Here is a 20965-nt window from a genome sequence, read left to right on the forward strand (position 1 = left end):
CGCACGGAAGGCCTCAGATGAATAGTGCGCACTACTGATATTCTTAAACCTGCCAGGCAACATAAGCTAGCTGAATTCTGATTGCATAAAAACTCTCACCTAACAATTCAACACTAGGATATAATGACATCAATATGAAGAATAGGATTATGATTTCTTGATTATGTTAGGCCAGCAGAGAAGGCCTTAAAGGCCTTGATCACCCACCCCTGCCAGAACTACTCATCATGGTTCCCCTGCCTGTTACTCACATTCCAGCTTGTCCTCCGGCGTGCCGCGCTCCAACAGGGAAAGGTAGCAAACGATGTCCTTCAAGAAGACCACCTGCGGCTCTGATTGAGGAGATCCTTTGTGTGGCGATGGGCTCCTCCGCAGCAACAATTGCTTCTCCGAGCGGCTTTTCTCTGTCAATGCACAATTTATTTTGTGAGCAATCAACATACTAAATAGTAAGATTATGATTCATCAAAGATGGACAATCACATTAATTACTGTTTTCCATTTTTCATGAAGCTCTTATGTTGGATTTCATTACTATACAGCAGAATTATGGCTATGCTACGTGCTTGGTTTAAATCAGTGCATCTCAAATAGTGGGGCAGGCCCCCCTGGCGGGGGGGGGGGGCGCAGTGCGATGCTGAGGGGGATGCAGTGTGACACTGGGGAACATGCTTTTTTTTTGCCGTACTCCAATAAATTGTAATTGCACACCCACTCCAGTAGTTGGCAGTGGCACTCTCCTTGCCAATTGTGCACAGCGACTATTAAGTCAATAGAGGAGAGTGGGTGGTGGGGTGGCAGCCCAAATTGTTTTCTTCTTGCTAGGTGGGGCGTAAGAGAAAATAATTGAGAATCACTGGTTTAAATACACAAAGTATAATTTTCTGCTTTGTGTTTAGTGTGACAAACTTTTTATCCATACTATCGCTCGTATCTTGAAAAACATCTTAGTCTTGTCACTTGTATCTCAAGGACTCTGACATTCACACTGAATCCCAGAAAACATGTTCAGATGTTGGTCATATGTTCCAACACACAAGTGGATGACAATACAATTATGAATGGAAACCAAAGTCTGAAGATAAGTTGCCTGACCTGGTGAAAGTTTCGGGGGTGACACTGGCGACCGAGCTGGGCCGGCAATGGGGGTCAAGGTGTTATTGCTTTTCTGGGAGGACTTGACCTGGATGAGCGGAGAGCGGTGGGGCCCCCCAGGAGTGTGGGCCCCGGTTCTGGACCGCTGCGAGGAGGAGCGGGACGAACAAGGGGAGGTGGTGGCCCCGGTGCCACCAGCAAGTTCTGGCGTGTGTCGACCCATCGCTGACAGGATGCTCTTACCGTTCATGCCTTGGACACAAAAGCAAGGGGTCTTTTATGGCAGATGGGATAACGTGGAACCTCTGAAATCGAACACAAGCCTTGAGTTGACCTGCAATAATGTTTTCCATTGGAAAATGATCAATCACTAACTGTCAAGGTTATCAACATTTTTTAGTCAGCAGTGAGTAGGTTCACATTTACAAATGGCATATACTGTATAAGGGGCCGTGAGGGACATCATTTAGGATGACCCGCACACTCTACGGAGATGCTCTCAAACAAGGAAAAGAAATGCTCTCACACACGCACACACAGCCCCACACAGATATTTTTTTTTCGCACGCTCATATGCAAAACACTCAAGTAATCCTGATTTATGTCCCTGACAGCCCGCTGCAAGCCAATCACAGGGCAATTCTTAATAGCCGTTCAAGTGTAAAAAGAAGTCAACTATGATAAAATGTAAATGAAAAAAATGTAATATACTAAAACAGTTAAACACTATCATCTTAACTTTGCGATAAATGTATCTAAAAAAAAAAGCAAACAAAATGTAGTAATAATCCATTGATGCTCATTAAACAGGCTTTGGGTGTTCGACTTCAAAGGAATCACAAGTTGGTTAGTTTGAAGCAAAGGAGCGCAACACAATAATATTGCGGAGAAGAAACTCATAAGGGAGGCAGGTGGAGTTGCAACACTTGGCCAAGCAAATGGATTTCACAATGTTTAAAAAAAAAAAAAAATCACCCATCAACACAACAAGCGGCAATGTTGGGTTGGGGAGGAGAGCGGCTATACAGCCAGCCCGTCAAGGCCGGACAGCTAGTACCTGTGATGGGGGCACAGGCCACCTCGGTGTGAATAGAGATACCAGCATCAATGGAGCAGGACTCTTTGAGAAGGAAACACATTGAGCAGCAATAAGACAACATTGATGCAGGATTAAAGGGGTTTAGTTCCGATGCTTGACCTTCTCTTCCACCTTAATTAGATCAAGAGCGCAGATAATTAACATAATGGTCGACCGGTTAGCTCGTCCGCCTCTCAGTGCAGAGGTCATGTGTTCGATTCTATCCTCGCCCTTCCTGTGCGGGATTTGCGTTTTCTTCCCGTGCCTGAGTGGGTTTTCTCCAGGTACTCTGGTTTCCTCCCACATTCCAATGACATGCATGGTGGGTTGACTGGATGATGTTAATTGTCCCGAGGCATGATTGTGACTGTGGATGGTTGTTTGTCTATGTGTGCCCTGTTGAAGACCACTTCAGGGTGTACCCCAACTACTGCCCGAAGATAGCTGGCATAGGCTCCAGCACGCCCCGCGACCCGAGTGAGGAGAAGCGGTTTGAAAAATAGATGGATGGATGGGTATCTTTAACGGCCTTCTTCACCGGACAACGCAGAGAAAAAGTGATTGTTGTGGTGTAACTTGTTTTACATTCATCTTGTTTTATTTTGAAAGGCCAAACATAAAGTGCCTATGAGTGCGATGGGTCGCTTGTGAGTTTGGAACGGCGAAAAACGTGCCGAGTGAATCCCATAATATCACGACAAATGGCACACTCAATCCCTCCCTGCAGACTCGGAGTTTTTTTTCTCTACCTCACTAAACACCAGGTGGCAGTGCAGGCCGAAAGAATTGTTCATCTGTTTTCTCTCCCACTTGACCTCATTAAGGTCACGGGTAAACCGCAGCCTATCCCAGCTGACTTTGAGGAGGACACTCTCATCCCGGTTCCATTCACACATATGATCAATTTAGTCTTTAATTAACTCCACGTGCATGTTTTTACACGGACAAACTCCACACTCGCTTTGATTCAAAACCAGAACCGTGAGACAAGTTTGCCAACCATTAGGACAACGTGCTCACACTTGAAACAATTGTCACCTACCTCAATATCTGCTATACTGAGGTACAAGAATTTATTATTATTATTATTATTATTATTACGTGAAGAATTTGGAATTTACGTGCTTTGTACCATTCGATATGGTTATTTACATTTGCAAAATCCACATAAAACTGCAACAAAAATCGACACAGGAAGTAGACAGTTAAGAATAATAATAAAAAAGAAATATTATAAGTGTCGATGTATACATTCGCTAATTTATTAACAAACTTAAAATTATCAATGTCATATATCAGAATATTATAAATATTAAATTAAATATTTAAAACTACAGAAATTCACATTTCATCCTGCAACAAAAATAAATAATACAACATACTACTAATAATACTATAAATTATATACACTAGTCAATTGTTAAAAACAATGACAAATAATTGAAAATCATTAATAGGAAAATATAAAAAATATTAAATGCAATATTTTTTTAAAAAGTTATAAACGTACCTCTGGAAGCTAAAAATTAATTGTCATACTACTACTACTATTAATATGAATGACATACACATCTAAATGGTAAAAACAATGATTAATCTTGGCAAATCATTCATTAAATGCAATATATTGAAAAATTACAAATTAATATTTTACCAAGCAACTCAAATTAATTATCATACTAATACTACTACTAATAATAATATTAATGACATACATATTCTAAATGGTAAAAACAATAACTAATAATTCATCATAATACAAGTGTAAAAATTAATTAGAAAGAAATCAATGATGCATACAAGTAATTAAAATATTGTAAATAATAATTTTGGTAGTTAAAAATCAGTAAAATACTGAAAATCTCATTATGGGAATAACTGAAAGCCTTTAACCTTGTGAAATTCAAAACGTCAACCCTAGATTTGTTGCCAGTTCTTTTGCCATTATCCGTTTATTAATGTTTTAATACATTGAGGCTGGATTAATCTATCCATCCATTATCCATCTTCTCTTTTCCTTATTCAGGCATCAGGTGAGTAGGAGACTATCGAAATTGATTATGGGCGAACCTAACATACCGTATTTTCCGGACTGTAAGCCGCACCTGTATATAAGCCGTAGCAACTCTTTTTGGAAAAAAAAAAAAAAAAAGTTGTTTACTGCATGTACAGAACAATTTTGTACTGTGAATGCACATAAAGATAGATAAACAGATTCTTAAAACAGTGCCTTTTAACACGGCAACAACTTTGCTAATTAAGGCAGACCAAAAAAAAAAAAAAAAATCAAGATTTATTTAGTGTATTTTCTGAACTATAGAGCGCCCCTACTGGTGAAAAAAAAAGAAACACAGACAAGCCGCACCTTTGTATTAGCCGCATGGTTCAAAATCTAGGAAAAGGGTAGCGCCTTATAGTCCGGAATATACGGTAGTTGTTTTTGAAATGTTGTAGGAAGCCAAAGGACCAACAGGCACAGCAGCACACACAAACACCACAGAGGAATGCCACATCTGAGATTTTAAAACTTGAAATCTATTAAGATGATCTACTAACCACTAACCCACTGTGGTTCTGAATCATTCAATCACTTTATGAAAGTTTTTATCTTGTTCATTATCATCATTATTTTGAGGAGTTTATTTTACTTCATGGAAGTGGAGATCATTTGGAAGCTCCGATTAAGTCCCCAACTGTAGTCGAACCAGGTTGATGGTTACACGTTCAAGTGTCGTATTGTATACGATACCAAGAATGAATCAAAACAATGTGAGAGGTGCTTACCCAGTAAGCCTCCTGCTGCCCGACAATGGTCGGGCGAGGCACCTCCCGTCTTGCTCTTGAAGGAGGTGAAGAGGTGCTGACACAGCTCTTCTGGGATGTCGTTCTCCAGGTAGGTGGCCATGAAGAGCTGGAAGCCCTCATAGTCGATTGGCTGCACGAGCGGAACATTTTTAGTTCATGACAAGCTCGGCACACATAATTTTCCTTAATCTCCCAAAAAATATAATATGGTCTCATCCTCTTTGGACAAAAGATAATTCAACAAATGAAACAACAGCAACACAACGAGCAGTTTTGTCCAAACCGACCTTCTGGAAACTAAATGATATGAAAAACATTCTATTCACTCTATTAATGAAAGGACCCAAGCATTGGGATGCAACTCTAAAATAAGAATCAATCACAAATTGGATTTGGCCACTTCATTCCTTCTAAATAATTTCTGCACTTTTCATTTCCTGTCGTTGGAGGGAGTCTCGATATTTTTAGCCATATAGCATGTGAGTAAAGTTCCTCGGGGAAATGTTTTAGGTCCAATTATTTCCCCCATATAGTTGCTGAACTTCTCAATTTGTGTAGGTGACTTGTGTCCCAATACGTTTGTCCACAAAGTGAACAATTACGATTGTTTGAGGACAAATATATTTGATGCACTTATTAATTCCTGTCCCAATGCTTCAGTCAACTTAATGTACGTTGTTGAGTTTCTCCGATAATGAAGTCTTATTGAGCATAAAAGCATGAAATGACCTGCACCTTTATTGAGTGGTGCACAATATAACAATATCGACACGGTAGCACAACAAAAAATGAAGACTGGTAAAAATGTTGGCCATCATGCATTAACTACCTAAAAACACAATCCGTATGCGTCAAATGGCTAAAAAATTGTTATCAGTGTTGCCACGGCGGTGTATAATCTTAACACCATTTAACGATGCATTGTTAATAGTTGCATGTAATGGGCCAGTAAAGCTTCCCACCTGCTGCCACTCACTGCTGTTGAGTGACGCAGAGCAGCACGTTGTGAATGTTGAGAGCCGAAAGCATGCAACCCCCCCATCACCATCCGAGTCAAGCCTTACTTTGTCGAGAACATCTCGCTGCTGTTTTATGTGCACAGCCGTAAAAAGAAAGCAAGCAAGGGAAAGAAGGAAGGACGGAATGACTTAACATGATGTCATTAGTCCCCATGTCCATAAATGTTTCAAACTTCTTGTCCAGTCAATACATATTTCATGTAAAAATAACTAAGAAAATGTCAACCAATCCAGAAGAATGCCAAAAGGCTGGTAGAAAAAAAGTAACGATTGAAGGAAAATTTAAACAAACCACATCAAACAAACTTTACAACAATTAGAGTTCTTTTTGTCACGTCGGCTACGATAATTAAGAACTTGTTTTGCAAAATTTTAGATAGAAAAGAAGTATTAAACTAAAGTAAATATTATTTAGCACTAATTTGACCTGTGCCATCCTGTACTTCATGTCGATCATAATCAACAGGTTGCTCCCTCTGACACTTAAAATATCCACTGGCAGTTTGAAGATGTCAGTGGATAATTTTGGCTAATACAAAGGTGAAAAAAATAACAAAGCTTTTTGTGTTTGCAACCTTGTCATGAAATCCATGCATTTTATTTTTCAATTATTCTGGGTCAAGTCAACAGTATTTTGCAGCGAATCCCAACTTCCCTCTCCCCAGCCGCTTCATCCAGCCGTTCCTAGCCCACCCAGAAGATGACTCTCAATGCGGAGGAGTAGCGGCTCGACTCAGAGTCCCTCGCAGATGACAAAGGTTCTCAACCTAACTCTAAGGAAGAGCCGCGACACCATGCAGTGAAAAGCAATACTGAAGCCATCCTCCACCATGGCCGCGCCTAGAAATGTTGTCCATAAAGCTTATCACCACAATCTGTGACAAAGGGCAGCCTTGGCAGAGCCAACCGCCACTGGAAACAAATTTGACTTACTCCCAGCAAAGCGCATAAAATTCTGACATTAGCCCATATCAGGGGGTTCGCGTAATTTTTATTACTTTTCCAGCTTTGCTCCTTTTCCTATGTCGCGGGAGTTTCGGTTCACTTCCCTTGTGGCTTTTGCAAAAGCACTGTAGTTCAATGTGGTTGTGTTGTGGCTTTTGCAGTCGTGTCGAGGTTGTTTTGCCCAGTTTGTAATTGTTGTGACCTTTCTCGGCCAAGCCCGGTCACGGACAAGCTCATAAGGCCCTGCAACGTTTCATAAGCTCTGAGAGCAGGAACCCACATGGGTGCCCTACATTTTAATTTAATATTATTCAGTGAGTTCTGTGATAATATCCATCAAAAGATCAAAGGAGCCATCTGCTGCACACCAAAAAAGGTAAAGTGGATCAGGTTGTGCACCTTAGGATTTGGAAACAAGCAGTCGTGCACTGGTTTCGGACCCCCGTCATTCACGAAAGATCCTCCCCTCAACTTGCCACTGTTGGTTTAACCCTGCCAGCTCCCAAAGAGACCACCACCGCCACTCTTCTTTCCTTTTTGGGTAAAACCCACCAGCAGGCTTTAATTTGCCGTGCATCGAGCAATGTGCACACGACACACACAAATACAGCTGCAACAGTGGAAATTGAAGAAGCTCTGATGATTTTCTTTCAGAGATGGATCGTCAGAACATGAACATCAGGTTTCAGAAATTGGGTCTTTTTCACTTTTTCGGACATGTGTTCTGTTTTTGAGTGATGATGTCTGTGAACAGCTAACTTTGGTAGCTAGCCCACAATGCAAGGCAATGTTGTCATGTTAGCTAGCATGAGTTCCATTCTACCCGCTTGACTATGCTGTATGTTCCAACTTTATTCACGGATACTACAACAGTTTGTCTATTCGTGATTAGCACTGCAGCTAAGAATCTCTGCAGGATCATAAAAAATCAATTGGGTTCTCCGTGGCATATACAGTTACCAAGATTGTCTGCATTTGACACTGACTTGTCCTCTGCAATCTCAGTCACATTGTGTCAGACCAGATCTATTATATTCTATTCAGATAATCCTAAATCCCGAAAAAAAAAACACAGCCGTCTAACATTTGACTCAAAATGTATCTGGTTCTCACTCTGGTCAAAGGCAACATCGCTACATATGTTTAGAGGGGATTAGTTGAAATATATGACTGAATACTAAGAGACAATTTGAATTTTGACTTGAGTTATCATGACTAGCTGGACATGCTAGTTATCCACCCTGCCTACACTTGACCATACATTATATAAAGTTGAATTTAGTTGCAATGCTCTAAACACAACCAACCATTCTTATACAAACTTATATTTTTGTCAAAGAAAGAATAAATTAAGAAAAAAAATATGCATATAAATAAATACACACATATATATATATATATATATATATATATATATATATATATATATATATATATATATATATATAAATATATATATATATATATATATATATATAATCAATTAATTGTTCAGGGTCTTGTTTAATTTAAAATTGTGCTCAAAATTTCAGGCTCTCAATTTCAAAGTAAGGTACAGAACATCTGATTTTACTTTAGAAAACAATGAACATTATTTTCAATTTTCAGACATATTAGGGACCAAACCAGGGACAAAATTATCATTTATGTTTGCATATTTTCTGCACTGTTAACTTTCCATAATGGGGTCTATTTTCAAAAGCTCTGTCTAACGGTTTGCATGGGTGAAGTTTTAGTTCATTTAATATTTATTTCCTCAACACTCACTGGTGGAAATGGGTGTTTGCGCTATTATGTTAAGTGAGAGCTTTTAAAAGTATATTAAAGGAGCTACAAGAAGATCTCCAGTTGGCTGCTGTGAAGTGGGCACTTCGGTGACCGCCGTCCACTCCGATTGTGCGTCTGTGTGTGACAACCAATCCACCTCCCAACACACACACACACACACACACACACACCCACACCCCTACACACGCACCCATACACATACGGTCATGGGTGATCTTTTAAAAAATATTCAAGATAATGAGAATTCATTTAATTATATGATTTCTACACTGATTCTGAAAAATGGATGCACACAGTTGTCATACTGATGACTGACATCCACATCAAACGTTTGTGAAGCTCAGAATATGTCTGGCTGCGCTTCGATCAAATGCACCAAATTCACGTTAGACCTCCAGTGCCACAACTTAGACCTGCTTTTAGCTAGTCTGGCTAATCTACTTTCTGACACCAAATTGCCAGCCGTGCCGGTCGTATGTGTAATAGACAACACCCTCAGTCCGCTGGAATGCCCAGCATGACTCAGTGCGGTCTGCCAAATTCCCAAACATGGTAAACTAGACTTGCCCTAACACGAAAATGAAGAAGACTTTCCGGGTCTAGATCCCATGTTCTTTAAATGCTTAGGTTAGACTCCAAACTGTCCTTGGGTGTGAATGTCAGTGCAAATACATTGACAACTTTAAATGTTTTATTCGAGACACCTTGAAAATGTATTTTTTTTAAATTTTATGAATTTATTCCGACAATGAAAAATGGTTTAAATGAGGTAGACTTTTTCAAGTTAAACTGAAATGACTATTTGTTCTAAGTAATAACGACAATTTAATTCTTTTAATTCCGGACCACACCTTAAAAGAATTGTCATGAAGTTAAAAATTTCAGGTTGCACCAAATTATTTTTTTTACATCAGTCAAAGTTAGAGGTGGTATTTGCCGTATTGCCACCAATTGGCAGAAACCTCTGTTTTAATACAGGAACTTATGGCAACCTCCGTTTAAAGATAAAGATGTCCTTTATTAGTCCCACAATGGGGAAATTTGAATATGAGTTCACCCTGGCGACCACAATGACAAATTTCTGTCTACGCCACTGTCACAGAATCAATAGAAAGTATTGAAATAAGGGAATGTGGCTATGTAAAGTACCGTATGGTGTGGATAAAGCATTCATCATTAACTATTTTGATCAAAGTGGGTTTTTGTCTTTATTTCAGAGAAGAACAAGGAGTAACCGTTTGATTCAATTTCTAAGACTTTCATTACTGTCAACAAAAACAGGAATTAGAGGGTAAGTCCCAGTTCAAGCAAGAACAAAAACCGTTGACTTTAATTTGTTCCATGGCTCAATCGACATGTACAGCAAATAAATTTAGCCTATTGAAATCAAATGAAATTCCGTTAATCTGTTACAACAATTCTATTTGTTAAATGATTTAAAAAAAAAAGAAGGAAAGAAAAATAGCACAATATTATTAAAACCAAAACATAAAACAGTAAAAGAGAAGTGAGGGTTTGACGTGAGGAGGTCCGGACATCAAAAGTTTTACTTTACTAAACGGGGTGGGGAGGCACTCAGACCCACATATCTGTACACAAGTAAAGAAAAATTCATTTTTCTTGCTTGAAGCCAATGGCGTGCTAGGTGACTAGATGTCATTGTTATAGAACAACAGGTGGCGAGTTCGCTTTGCACTATATTTGTAACTTAAGCAGCAGGGTGCATGATGGATCGCTTGTAGTGGTGCAGAGAAATAATGTGGGTGTAAGGACACCGTCTGCTTCACCCGCTCAGTCTGAAAGAGCAAGCCACTAAGCAACAAACAGCATTTGTTGCCCCTCCCTTTGGAAGACGCCACTTTTGTCGCCATTTTGCTTGAAGATAACCACTGCGGCTGCTACATCACCTCAATGACTCATGCATGCACGCACTCGCGAATTGATGAATGACAGAGCAGGGCCAATGTCAGCGATTGTGGCGCCAGGTGAGCCCACATGGACATTAAATCTGTCCGACCCACACAGAGCCAAAGAGAGCGCTCAGCTCATTCATCAAGCCAACACAAAGGCGGAAGAAAGAAAAGATAATTGTGACAACAACCACAAAAGTGGTCGTAGTGGTTGAATCCAGAGCTTTATGTGGGAAAAAGAATTCATACTGCTGCTGCACTTATTCGACTGTTGCCAGGTAAATTAGGCAGTGGATAATACGTTGGTCGATGCAATTATTGCTGACATCGCGAGCAACAAGTGAATCAGAAGCCGTAACGTAACTGTTAGCTGCCTGCGACGGTTGTGAGGATAAATGGTTTAGATAATGGACGGATGGATCATCACCCGCTTCACAACTCACGGAATTGTTCGTCAACGCCAATAGCGTGCCAGCATATTCACGGTGGACGACCGGTTACCCCGATGGCCTCACAGTAACTGAGGTCATGGGTTCGATTCCGGCTCTGGCCATCCTGTGTGGAGTTTGCATGTTCTCCCCGTGCCTGCGTGGGTTTCTTCCGGCTACTCCGGTTTCCTCCCACATTCCAAAAACATGCATGGCAGGTGGATTGGACACTATAAATTGCCGCTAGGTGTGAGTGTGAGCGCGAATGGTTGTTCGTCTCTTTGTGCCCTGCAATTGGCTGGTGTACCCCGCCTACTGCCCAAAGACAGCTGGGATAGGCTCCAGAATGCCGCGACCCTTGTGAGGAGAAACGACTTAGGTCGTGGGTGGATGGAATTCACATCAATTACATAACATTTCCAGAAAATCACAATGTCCAATCATTGATAAACTATTTTTAGAACAGCGCGGCTGGCTGCTGATGTGTTCCTTTGGGGTTACCTGGTGCCCGTGGGAACCACATTGGTGACCCCTGTTCCAGAACCTTCAATGCACCTGGAATTCAAGTATTTCAGTTTCCTTATACAGTATCGCCACGTCAAAAAAAAAAAAAGGCTACAAAAACAATTATATTTGTAAAAGAGGTCATCCACAGCTACTACATACTAACAACTAAGAACTCACACTGATGTCACCTGTAACCACACGTCACTTAGACAATGCAATTATGAAACAAAGAAGAGAATGAAGATGATGGTTGTGTGCGCACACCTGTTCGGGGTTGTATTTGGAGAGCACTCCTTCGCCATGGAATTCCTCCAGAACATCCTTTAACTTCTTTGTGGAGTCTGTAGGGAAAAACTTTTAGCACTATGAGCATACTACATCACAGTACAGATTGGCATATTTATTCTTAAAGAATCATCAGTGCCAGATAGCCTTAATAGGACAGAGAACCATATATGGTCATTTAAAGGAAACATAAATAGAGTTTCTATCTTTATGGCGGTCTTTCGTCAAAATGGCCTGAGGAACAAGAATTGTAGTAATCCTGTTTTTATACAGCATATTTCTTGCCATGGTGTAATTGACTCATTTATGGGGCAATCTGTCTCATCCAGTGTGCCAGCCTTCATCCTGCCCCATATTCTTCGTCGGCATCCTTACATGACAACCAGTTGGCTGGACCTTGCCAGCGATTTCCTTCCCAGCTTTTGGCTGTCTCCGCTTCTTCTCTTCTCTTCTTACTTCGACTAGCGAAATCAGAACCCAGTGTGTGGAAACCAACTAGATACAATCTCAAACTAAGGAAGTCTTCTTTAATTTTACACGTGTGGCTTGATTGGTAGTAATAGAGTCAACTGGAAAAATGCATGAGAAACTGAAACATTCATACATCTATATATCTAAAAGGGCTCGGCGCTCCTGTGGCCCCTCTGTAGCCCCACAAGTGATAACAGGAAATAAACGTTCACATTTTCTGCCCAACGACAAGAAGAGGAGTCCAGGCACGTGCTCGTTTGACTAACAAATGTGCCACAAGGTCAGCAGGTGAAAGTACAATGTCCATTTTAGTGCGTGTCTATGTAAATGTGTTTGCTTATTATTAAAATAAATGCAGATCAACATGCTGCAAAGAGACACTTTTTTAAATTTGTATCCTGCACTTACGATTAAGATGAAAATTATGATTTATAATCTTCATATCACAATGTGTGCTGTTTCTCATGACTGACATGGAAACGGACCAACAATTGCACTGACATTGACTGCAAAGCTGACTAATGACGCCACAGTCAGGCCATGAACAGCAACAACACAAGGCACATCACAGAGGATGAATGCATGCCTGCTAAGGCTACGTTTATCCCTGATAGCAAAATATGGGTGAATCAACGTAGCAATATGTCGATTTTGAATCACTAACTTCAATGCTGACAAAATGTGGTTGAACCAACGTTGATAGACCATTCGTCTTCAGATAGACAACCCCAAAAAAACAAAAATCAATGTTCTTAACCCGAATTCAAAATTGATTTAACATCTTTTGCAACCTGGGATGCTACTGTATGTCCCCATGAAGCGGCCACGGTTGGGGTAACACAGTGTGTGTGTATATATACACATATATATATATATATATATATATAGGGGACCAAAGTCACTGTAAGTCACTGTAGCAATGTGTCACTGTGCGTATTTACTTACACTCACTGTACTGTTGGAGCTGGTTGAACTCAGCCGGGCTCAGACACACCCAGGTTCCGTCTCCCATAATGCCTTAATTTGATGACGTCGGGGGGGTAGGAGGTCTGACAAGGTGCAGTTCCACCAGAAACAGGCGAATTAATCTCAGCTCTGATTGAGGATGAAGACTGAGGCTAAGAAGTTTGTCATCTCGTCCAGGAGGAGAATTATTGTCCCTGAATCTTCTGAACAGCTTTAATAATCCAAAATATGAAGTATAAAATGTCCGCCAGGAGATGTGATGAGGGGGAAGAGGAGGAGGTTGTGTCAGGATGAGGTCAGGCCAGACACAACCAGTCGGATTGTCATTTTCGCGAGGTTGTCCTCAAGGCTCATCAGAAAAGGCCTCCATGTTCACACCTGCATACATACACACAACATTACAGTCTTATATTAACACAACAATAAGTTAACCAAAAACTGAATTAAAAGCAACTCTATAATGCAGTGCAGTGGTACCCTGAAGATATTGGAAAATAAACAGTGACCATAAAAACTGTGCCCCACTGGTGGCTAATGAGAGTAGTTTTGAGTATCTGCTCACACTAAAAAACACATCAGTTCACTGGAGGCGATAATAACCCTTAATATAATACTTTACAAAAGAGGCCTTTATTTTTACTATTGTATAGAAAAAGTAAATTTTTCCACAAAATGATACATCTTCAAAAAATATTACGATCGTGCAAAACTTTTTTCCATTAAGAATTTTTAATATATATTGAAAAAATTATACTGAACTAATGCATTTTCATCGTGTGTGTGCGTGTGTGGGGGTGCGTGTGTGTGTGCGTGCACGTGTGTGTGTGCGCGTCTATACGTATACGTGTGTCATTTTGTTTAAGAGGAAAAAAAGAACGTAAATTTGCAATATGCTACGTGTTCCTCAAAGTGAGGCATACGCGCTCATGTTAATGCACGTGTTGTTGTGTGGAGAGACAAAAGGAGGATCGCAGCGTGTTATTATGTGTGTGTGTGTGCGTGTACAGGGGACCTCCCCCCCTCTGGTGCAGAGAGGGATTCTGTTTTCTGAGCGGGTTGCTGGGCAACCATGACGTCACTGCAGTGCAAAGAGAAATAACACGACGGAAACAGACGAATGGATGAAGGACACTCGACTTATCACAGATTGATCTCTGCTTCTGTTTTAATACACGTTCTGCCTTCTATTAGCATTCTCAACATTAGGAATCCAACACAGGATCCCTTCGTAATATCAAAGCCCACTTTTGACTGACATTGTCCGAGAGGTATGAATTTAACACTATATTGTATGTGGTTGTAGCTTGCTGCGCCGCTGACTCTTGTTCTTTGTCCAGCGTGGTCTTTACTTGGAACATTAAAGTCAACCCCGACACGGTGGCTTCAAAGTTTGAATTTAGAGTTCCACACCTTCAGTGTACTGCACTCTTCTGGATGTAGATGCAACAAAACTAAGAGCAAGAGAAGAAGCACAGAAGTCACTAGTAGAGAAAAGATCTTGCATGCCTGTATATGCCGCATGTTTTGCTGTTTACATGTTTGTTTTCTTTTGCAGTATGTGATTCTACTCCTTGTGTGTTAAAGTAGCAGTAGTGTCAACATTTATATTTACAATAATGTCTATGCTAATTTCTTTTAGCCTGTCTATGGCGCGTCACATTAGAGTGTAGCATAAAACTTGCAAATTTTCTACTAAAACTGTTTTAATAAGTTTGAATGTTTCGTCTTAAAGCAGGAATCCAAACTCTCACTAAATGTAGCATTTTGCTCCTAAAATTTGTGATTGTAAATTTTGAATCTATTTTTCAATTTTCCTGTGTAACCAGTAAATTTGCAAATTATTAAATAAATTACGCTTCTTGACTATTTTTGGTGCTGAGAAACCTCTGATTTGAACTTGAGCCCATTTATCAGCAATATAGTGAAAAGGTATGGAGTGAATATTTACTTTCCAAGTTGACTTACATTGTGTGAACATAATTTTTCACGTTAGGGATCACTGTGCTCCTTGAAAATAAAAAGCCTGGAGCCGTGATTTGAAGTGTGTCAATGAGGTAAATCTATTGAAAAGGGTTCTATTTATATGGTCCCTCTATATCATATACGTTTTTTACTATAGTGGGTGGGTCTGGAAAGTATCCCCTGTGATAAACGGGGGTTTTACAGTGAGTTAAAAATCTGCCTAAAATTACACAACCCCTTGTCATCCATCAGAGGATGTCTCTGATTCTGACATTAAGACGGCAAGCTGGATGTCCCCAATAAGCAATACGTGCCATGTTGAAACTCATACAAACACAACATTCTAGAATCTAGATGATCAGGCCACAAATGGAAGATGAAAGTCAGCCCTGCTTGCAATTTTGGTCACCAAGTTCAAAGAGCGAAATGGAGAATAAACGACTGTCCTCAATTCCCTAACAGACTGGCTGAAATCCACCAGACTACACAAGATGCACTCGCCTGCCTTGCCAACCATGACATACATGAATGTGCTTACTAGATCACCATCACTGTTTATTTGAACAAGTGTGATAAGATAAATAGTTAAAATGGGCAAAAATTGACCAATAGACAAATTTTCATAACACGGGATTAAACATTTTACATTCAGCAAAGTACATTTACCAAATGCTGCGTTTGGCTGGCAACCACTTCAAGGTGTACCCCGCCGACTGCCTGAAGACATCTGGGATAGGCTCCAGCACGCAAGCAAACCTTGTGAGGATAAGAGCTTCCTTAGAGATAAGATGAGAAACCCGGTCGTCCAGGAGGGGCTCAAAGTCAAGCTGCTGCTCCTCCACATTAAGGAGCCTGGTGAGGCGGCCCGGGCATCTTATTAGGATGCCTCCTGGACGCCTCCCTGGTGAGGTTTCCCGGGCATGTCCCACTGGCAGGAGGCCGTGATGATGACCCAGGACATGCTGGAGAGGCTAGAATGAGAGAGTCTCCTGGCTGGAATGGGAATGCCTAAGGATCCCCAAGACAAGTTGAATGAAGTGACTAGGGAGAGGGAAGTCTAGACTTCCCTGCTTGAGCTTCTGCGCCCGCGATCAGACTTCAGATAACTATATTTACTGTGTGTTCAGTATTCAGAAGCATCACAGACTATTTTCCTTGACTACCTGTTTTGTAAACACAGAAGAGAATTTAGAGTCTTACATTGAGCTGAAATAAAATTTTTGTTTCAACCAAAATATTGTCCTCAATAATGTAACGGGCCCAAATTTGTCAGATTAGCTCCCGTGTGCTAAAAACGGCCGTAATTTCATTTTCGTGCCAGCGCATGTCAAGTCTAGTCATCTGGATGTGCTGGCGCACGAAGCAGCCTCGCCACAATCCATCTGATAATTTGGTGACCGAAAGTAGTCTGCGCTTGGGGTAAAAGCAGGCGCACCGTCATTTTCGTACATGGGCAATGGTTTAGTTCAGCATGTTCGTGAATTTGGTAGCCTCACTGGCTCGTTCTGCCCCCCCCCCAACAAATCTGAAAATGTGTTTACTTTAAGTAGACTAGATTTTAGACTTGCTAATAGGTTTAATTTGAGGCGCAGGCAGTCTAAAGCGATTTTGGTGTAATTTGATTGAGACTCAAGCGGACAAATCCGCGGACGTGTGCGGCGGACGTCATGTATTTCATACATAGATAGGACACCAGCGTGGGACAATTCCTCTCAGCACCCCTATCACTATTGTGTGTATGTGTGGTGGCAACCACAGCGCCCGTGCTCCAACGGCGGGGAAAGAGGACATCTGCCGCAACGGCAAGGAGCCTCGAATTAAAAAATGTTCTATTCGAGAGCACTGTCAACCTGATGTCAGACAAATGCTTCCAAGGGGGGCTGGAGGAGTGAGAGAGTTTCTAAACATTGATGTCATATTATATCCTAGTGCTGTATTTTTAGGTGAGAGTTTTTATCCAATCAGAATTCAGCTCGCTCGTGTTGCCAGGCAGATTTCATAAAAGCAGTCGCACTCACTATTCGTCCAAGGCCTTCAGATACAATCATGCTGGTGTTTATTCTGCGTGAGTCAATGGGCTTTCAGAGTTGATAGACAGCTGCGATAGCCAATCAGATCACGAGTTGGTTACAGTGAGCCTTCTCGTTGGTCTTACGTTGATGGTGATGAACGCACCTGGTGATTGGATGCTCACATGCGGCGTCAACACGACAGAAAGTCGTAACCGGCGACCGTCTGAAAATTTAAAGTATATTCTTGCTTTTTTAAACCACAATGGCCAAAAGAGGGAAAATTGTGGATTTAATTGCAGATACACTTGCAAAGCCATTTTCAAGATGGAGCCAAAATTACATTTTAGTAATCACTGTTGTAGGCAATGCAAAAAGAGTTGTTTTGATTTTGTTTTTTTGTGCTGTTTGCTAAGAAATGAAAGAACTGCACAATCATTTACTTCAGTTATTCTCCATGGTCTCTTTTGATGGTTTCTATCAACACAGTTGCCATGGCGCTCACAAGCTTACTCGTGCCTGCGCCTGCACTTCACGTCGTCTGCCCACACAGGCCGCTTTTGTCACGTAAAATGTCAATTGACCCGCTGCAAGGCACGCAGAGCAGCTGCTAATTCAGGAGATGTTTGCAATGATAACAGCGAGCTGGAGGGATGCTCGCTGACATGCGCTAATGCAGGAAGTGGGACAATAATGTTTTTGTTTTTTTGGACTGCACAGGATGCGCCCGACACCAGCGTCCTAGCGAGCGCGGGGTCGAACCTCTTCACAGGAAGTGCAGCAGACCTGATAGAGACGGCAGTCTCGACGCTGTCATTATGGACGTGCCCGTGAGAGGAAGCTGAATGTATTTTGTGAAAATGTGATTACAACGAGGAAGTATTTTTTTCTTTTTTTTCTCAGTGTCAAAAAGTCACTCACAGAAAAGAGGTTTTAACATGTTTGTTAAATTTTGATGTTGTAAAAATGGATCACTGCTAGAGTCAATTTATTTGATACAAATAATGTTCATCTATCAATTCCAGCAACATTTATCGACATGCAGAACAATTAACTGTTCTTACAATGGATGTCAATGAAGCCATGTACACTTTTTGTGACATTTTCATTTGGTAGTGTGCCTCGAGATTTTTATTCATGTAAAATTCAGTGTGGGCCTTGGCTCAATGAAGTTTGTAAAACACTGATTTTAAACTCCTACTAAATGACACAGCATCCACTGCCTGGCTACTGATTTTTACACTTAAAATGACAAAAAGTAGGAAATTAGCCTAATACATTTACATCAGCAATTCCCAACCAAACGAACACTTGGAAATTATTCCATTTAAACAAGTATTTTTTTTTTAAGCAATACTAAATTTTTATATCAAATGCTTCGTAGCCCACATTTAATGATAATTAAGTTGGTCCTGTCTGACTTAGTTCCTTAAGCAAAAAATATATTGAAAGAGTTTACTGAGCATAACAACCATGATTGGCGAACAACCACTTTGGGTTGTACCCTGCTTCTCGCCTGAAGACAAGCACGCCCGCAATCCTAATGTGGACAAGTGGTTTGGAAGATGAACAAACGGATGTGCATATGAGTTATATGCCTTGGGGTTATTAAAATTCTGTCTTGCAACAACTGCCTGTGACATGTGACGTGGCAATTAGTTCACTTAGCTGACCGTTTTTATTAGTTTGCGTCTGATAACTGAACATTTGATCACAAGCATATACGCTGCATATCATATTATATTATTAAAGGAGCAGTAGTTACAATTTTGCCTGATTATAGTAGCAATAATTATATGGCGGCATCTGAAAGAGAAAAAAAAAGCTTTTATTGACCGTGATGTCTGCAATATTAGAACCTCACCACACCATCATCTTTACAACACGCCCAAGTGAATGCTTCGTCAATCAATAAACATCTCATCCTGCTGCACAAGATGTTGTTAAGCATGCTGTCAGCTACCTCATGCTGGAGGATCACTAAACCAGACAAACTCAGCTGGGAAGAAATCAATCACTCTATGATGAGACTTTTGAAGAGCAAGTGTAAACAGATTTGGCTTTTATATGGGTTTAAAAATGAAATGAAAATAGCAAAAGCCAATTGTTATATACTTGAAACTGCTCCTCCCGTACGTCCTGCTGAACTCAGTCTTCCGGTTTGAGTCAGCCTACTCAGGTATGATATCATATTTGTACTTTGTTGTTCAATATCATCCATCCATCATCTTCTACGCCACTTATTCCATGCAAAGGCGCTGAGCGTATCCCAGCTGACTTTGGACATAAGGCAGACCTCAGCGCACGTATAGAGACTCCCACCTTGGCACCGTCACTGAGTGTGTGCTTGATGTTGTTTTGCTGTTGTTGTTTTTCATTGGGCGAGACGGAGGACACAGCCTGGATTGGCCACAAGCCAATTGCAAGGCACACATTGACAAGTACTCACAACCACATTCACACCTATGCATGACTTTTTCATGAACTCCCATGTATGATTTTGCAATGTGGCAAGAAGCCACAGAACCTACTTCCAGAATAAAATGCACACAAGCACCGGGAGAACATGCAAACTCCAAATGAGAACGCACAATCACTCAACTGTGAGGTAGAGGTGTTAAACGGTATTCTACAATGCTGCCAATCATATTAATAATTTGCACAAATATTTATGATTAAATGTTCTGAGTATTTGTGGGTATAATATATTTGAGTCATTGTACTGCATTAGCGTACCTGTCTTATCTGTTCACATGTGTGCATTAAAATGTTTAAAATGAAAACGACAATATGACCCACGTGCCATAGGTTGGACACACCTGTCTTACAGTGCTACAGCAGAAGCGCAAAGTGGACTTGAAGGTTGCGAGATCTCAGTGTGAAGACAACACAGAGGGAATGGCAGCCAAATGTCCTTCCTACCTGATTTCTTCCTTTGCCGTTGACAGGAAGAAGCACCGCTTAACATCCCAGATCAGCGCCACCCCAAGCGTGCGTGGGGCCGATCCTGTGCTTCCAAATCTGTCGAGTTGAGTCCACGCGGCTGCAGAAGGAGCAGGACAGCAGCAACATCCCTCACCTCATCCTCCTCCACTCTGAATGCATGAAGACTTTTTTTTCTCCCTCTCTCTGAAGCCCTGCCCCCCCCCTCCCTCTCTCTCTCTCTCTCTCTCTTGCTCACTCTTTCTCACTGTTGTATGGGTCTGTCTTGTTCCCCTTTCTGTTTCCTCATGTTTAGCGCCTCATTGGCCCTTTTTCTTGTGAGCAATTCCTTGCTTGGAGAGAATACAAACATTAAAGTTGCGAGATTTTTTTTCATATATATTTTTAGATTTCGTGCAACTTGACACACTTCAAATCTTTTCTTTGACAGATCGAAAAAAACATGTTTATAAAGTTATTCTTTGTTGTAAGTTGGCCTTAAATTTTATGTAATAAAATTGTCAATTACTAAACCCATGATCATATTAAAAAGAAAATGTATGTTGATGTGACAAACTCATTTTTTTTTTTACATATTATTTAAATTTATTAAAAAATCAAACCTTTCTACCCACTGTCCCTTCCATCTTAAAGGGGAGGTTAACCCCAAAATGGTCTTCACAAGAGAGGCAAGCCCAAAATTTTGATTAATTTTGCGTTTGCGAAATATGACTTAAGAACGTTTGTTTGTCCTGGCTCAGCGTCTGGAAACAGG

General features: G+C 40.8%; 1 protein-coding gene and 1 long non-coding RNA gene across 6 annotated transcripts in view; one reads left to right on the forward strand and one right to left on the reverse strand.

Annotated features, from left to right (window-relative positions):
• The window catches only part of dgkg (diacylglycerol kinase, gamma), an 88697-nt gene extending 68339 nt beyond the window's left edge, over positions 1–20358 (reverse strand). The window contains exons 1-8 of one of the 5 annotated variants that reach the window (XM_088315156.1): positions 20191–20358; positions 13277–13675; positions 11840–11916; positions 6043–6063; positions 4958–5108; positions 2153–2215; positions 1096–1347; positions 252–404 (exon numbers count right to left, since the gene is read on the reverse strand). In XM_088315156.1, coding sequence (XP_088171282.1) covers positions 252–404; positions 1096–1347; positions 2153–2215; positions 4958–5108; positions 6043–6063; positions 11840–11916; positions 13277–13343 — 784 coding nt within the window. In that variant the 5' untranslated portion in view covers positions 13344–13675; positions 20191–20358. Of the gene's footprint in view, positions 1–251; positions 405–1095; positions 1348–2152; positions 2216–4957; positions 5109–6042; positions 6064–11839; positions 11917–13276; positions 13676–20190 lie in introns of those variants that run through there. The other 4 variants (XM_088315157.1, XM_088315158.1, XM_088315160.1 and 1 more) reach the window with 4 other exon arrangements.
• Positions 14408–20699, forward strand: LOC148323195 (uncharacterized). Its single transcript, XR_015846488.1, has 3 exons — positions 14408–14565; positions 17989–18098; positions 20217–20699. It is a non-coding gene; the product is annotated as an uncharacterized LOC148323195 (long non-coding RNA).
• Positions 20700–20965: the final 266 nt, after the last annotated feature.

This window comes from Idiotropiscis lumnitzeri, chromosome 14 (genome assembly GCF_059441095.1).
Source record: "Idiotropiscis lumnitzeri isolate Australia: NSW breed Sydney's pygmy pipehorse chromosome 14, RoL_Ilum_1.0, whole genome shotgun sequence".
Classification (NCBI taxonomy): Eukaryota; Metazoa; Chordata; class Actinopteri; order Syngnathiformes; family Syngnathidae; genus Idiotropiscis; species Idiotropiscis lumnitzeri.